Raw genomic sequence first — 3,335 nt, 5'->3', positions numbered from 1 at the left:
ACACACACACACACACACACACAGAGAGAGAGAGAGAGAGAGAGAGAGAGAGAGAGAGAGAGAGAGAGAGAGAGAGAGAGAATGCATTATTATCTGTTTAATCTCCCTGTGTTTCTTTATCCACAGCTGCCAGCCAGGACAGCCAGTCCCTGCAGACAAGGATTGCTCGTGCCCTCCACAGTTGCTTTGATCTGCACTCCCTCACCATTCAGATAGAATCTGCAGCAGCCCAGGACCCTAGCTGCCTTTTCTGTGAAGAGCCACAGGACTAGCTCGGTCACACTGCCAGCTTCCTGTGTTTCACAGGCTATGACAAGCTGCTGCAAAGTTTCTGTAACACACAATTAAGCAACCAATGGAATAGATATGAGCAAGTCAGGACAGTGTAATGTGCTCATTCTTTCTTTTTATTTATCTCCATCTACCATGAATGAAGACGCATGAGATACATCAGTTTCTTGGATTCTTTCATAATCAGTAGTTGTGTCCAATTATAGGAATGCGTGTATAGATTACTCCTAACCGGGAGGCTGAAATAGCAGATGCTGGCAACCACAGATAATAAATGGTTCTCTTCCCTGCAATAATGGGTGTAGTTGAATTCAGGAATGCCTCTCCAGGAGTCCTCAGCATGAGAAACAAATATTTGAAGAGAATCTTGAGGCATTAGAACTCGGCTCTTCCCCCATCCCCAATGAAACATACATTATTTGTGAAATGGTAGAATTCCCGCTTTTAATATTGTAGGTAAATTACGGTGCGATGTGTGTAAGCTATTGAATTATATTTTACATGACTACAGTGCTCTATGTTAAGCTACTGAATTATGTTTTAGTTGTCAGTGCAAAGGGTATGGGAGAAGGAAAAGTTCTGAAATTGCTAACTTTTGAATGCTTTCATAAAGTGTAAGTTAATAATGCAAGAAAATGAGGAGTCATGAAACAGGATGTTTCTTATCAGGTCACATGGAAAGGAATTCAAAGGATTAAGATGAATGTTAAATATTGCACAATATTTATGGATCACTGTTGTTCAATAGCTATATTGCATTTTCTAATGGCATAATTTTTAGAATTTCATCTTAATACTATTATTATGTAGATAAAATAAAAAAATCAAAGAGGATAAAGTAATTAAAAAATCTTATTTATTCACTCATTCAAAAGATATTATTTGATGTCAGACTTGGAATGAGGACTGGGGAATAGCTTTGTTTTTTATTTCTGTAACTAAATTACAGTAGGTAATTAAAAAGAAAAAAAATTATATAGCTCATGGTTCTACAGACTGGGAAGCTACACATAAGTGGTTGATTTGGGGGATGGTAATGGAAATTTGCAGCATCCTTAGAAAAGGCAGGGAATCACAGGATGTGAGGACTGAGCATCCCGGCTTACTTCTTGGCTCCTCTTCACTTAATGTCACAGTCCCACTGAATTAGGGCCCCATCTTTTTGTTCTCATTGGGCATTATTTCCCAAGGGTGCCACCTCCTGCCAAACCATAGAAACCAGACTAGGATTCTAGTCTCTTAGCTAGCCCACTAGGGGCATTAACTTTCAGTGTTAGTAACGCTGGATCAAGAGTAAGGTTTGCCTTGTTGAGAGACTTCAATCGGAATAGTGGTCTTTTTCTTTATAAAGTCAAACATCTTTTTAACAGCACTGTTCTTATTTGAGGCTGAATCATCCTTTGTTGTGGGGAATGCCGTCTTGTGCTTGACAGTGTATTTAGTTCCATTCCCAGGACTTAGTTACACATGCTGGTTGTGGATGTAGTACACACACACACACACACACACACACACACACACACACACACAGAGAGAGAGAGAGAGAGAGAGAGAGAGAGAGAGAGAGAGAGAGAGAGAGAGAGCAGGCAGACTTACAAATCATCAGGTTAAAGGTTGTGGAGAGTTGGAGTTTGAATGGCTACCTTTGAACAAGAAGTCAAGAGGGTGCCTTTCATGTTGGGTCTACTTCCATCATTTTATTTTCTAGATCCTTCATTAAGGAGACAGGATATTTAATTCAATTCATCTGAAACTAGAACATACATTGGCTAACTTTAGATATTTTCCAAAGCTATGCTGTATTAAAATCAGAGAAACTCAGGCTCATACGGTCCTCTCTATCCCCCTTGGCATATAAGGTAGATAGAGTATGTCGCTGAGAGCCAGCACAGGTATGACTCACTCCATTCTCTCCAACTCTGGTGAGCATGGGTTTAGTAGATGAGAACAGGTCCTTTACAAATGTGACCATCCATCTCTCATTCCATTGTCTGCATAAGAAGATTGGATGACCTGGTCTCAAGACTTAAGTTGAAACCACAGAAAAATGGTTTATTTTATATTATTTTATATTCTAGCACCCAAAGTATTTCATGAGGTTATTGGATACTGACTCAAGTATTAATCAAGTGGCATTTTGATTTGTAATCTGTTATTTATAGGTTTTCTCCAAGGACCTCCTCAGGAAGAAGGACAATTGGCAAGACAGGTCTATATCATTCCAATTTTTTGACTATATAATAATCATATAATTCTAAACACTGGATTTATTTTAATAAGAAGAGGAAACATGTTCCATTTGAATATGTTAATTATGAAGGTATAAATCTGTGAAAAGTTTTTAAAAATTGGTCACAGTCCTTAAGATAGATAATTTTTTTCTAGTCTGAATTTGGACATGGGTATAAATATACAAAATCATTTTCAAGTCATTATTCCTTTATCATCTTGGCAATAAATCCTTTCTAGCTCTGAATGCTTGCTTTGCAACAGGCATTGTGCTTGACAGTTGGGTTATAAAGAAGAATTAAACACAGTATATGCTTCAAACCCACAGTGGTAATTCACTCTTTGTCTGGTAATTCAATTAAAATAAAACTTTGCAGGCCGATGTCTAGGAAATCACAAGTCAGTAGCCATGGTTTATAACCTCCACTTCTGCATTTATGTAAATACTTCAAGAGGACGCTAAAGAAGAGGCACAAACTGGAAGCCATAGAGGAGTGTCAGATACTTAGATAACTACAGCAGATTCTCCCATTATAGGATGAAGGAAGGCATGAAAGGGAATGGCGAGAGCTGCCTGGCGAGCATCAGGATTTATGCCATCGTGGTAACAGTCAGGCTGGACTTTGAATTTTATAACAGGGTTCCAAGCAGCTAAGAACAAGCCATTCTAGACAAAGGCACAGAAGTGAGAAAGACACATGTGTCATTCTGTTAGCCTTCCATTTAAAGAGCAGTGAGCATATGGGAAAGGACTCTTTCAACTCTGTGATTCTTTTTTTTTTTTTTTGGTTTTTCGAGACAGGGTTTCTCTGTGG

General features: G+C 38.6%; 1 protein-coding gene across 2 annotated transcripts in view; it reads left to right on the top strand.

The window, feature by feature from the left end:
• Positions 1-272, top strand: part of Slc30a8 (solute carrier family 30 member 8) — a 33,292-nt gene extending 33,020 nt beyond the window's left edge. For both annotated transcript variants that reach the window (XM_005360529.3, XM_005360528.3), the window contains exon 8: positions 127-272. In XM_005360529.3, the coding sequence (XP_005360586.1) occupies positions 127-272 (146 nt within the window). The remainder of the gene's footprint in view (positions 1-126) is intronic.
• Positions 273-3,335: the final 3,063 nt, after the last annotated feature.

The sequence above is a fragment of the Microtus ochrogaster genome, linkage group LG3 (genome assembly GCF_000317375.1).
Source record: "Microtus ochrogaster isolate Prairie Vole_2 linkage group LG3, MicOch1.0, whole genome shotgun sequence".
In the NCBI taxonomy this organism is placed as follows: Eukaryota; Metazoa; Chordata; class Mammalia; order Rodentia; family Cricetidae; genus Microtus; species Microtus ochrogaster.
The sequence above is the reverse complement of the archived record's forward strand: the minus strand, read 5'-3'. Positions and strand labels throughout refer to the sequence as shown.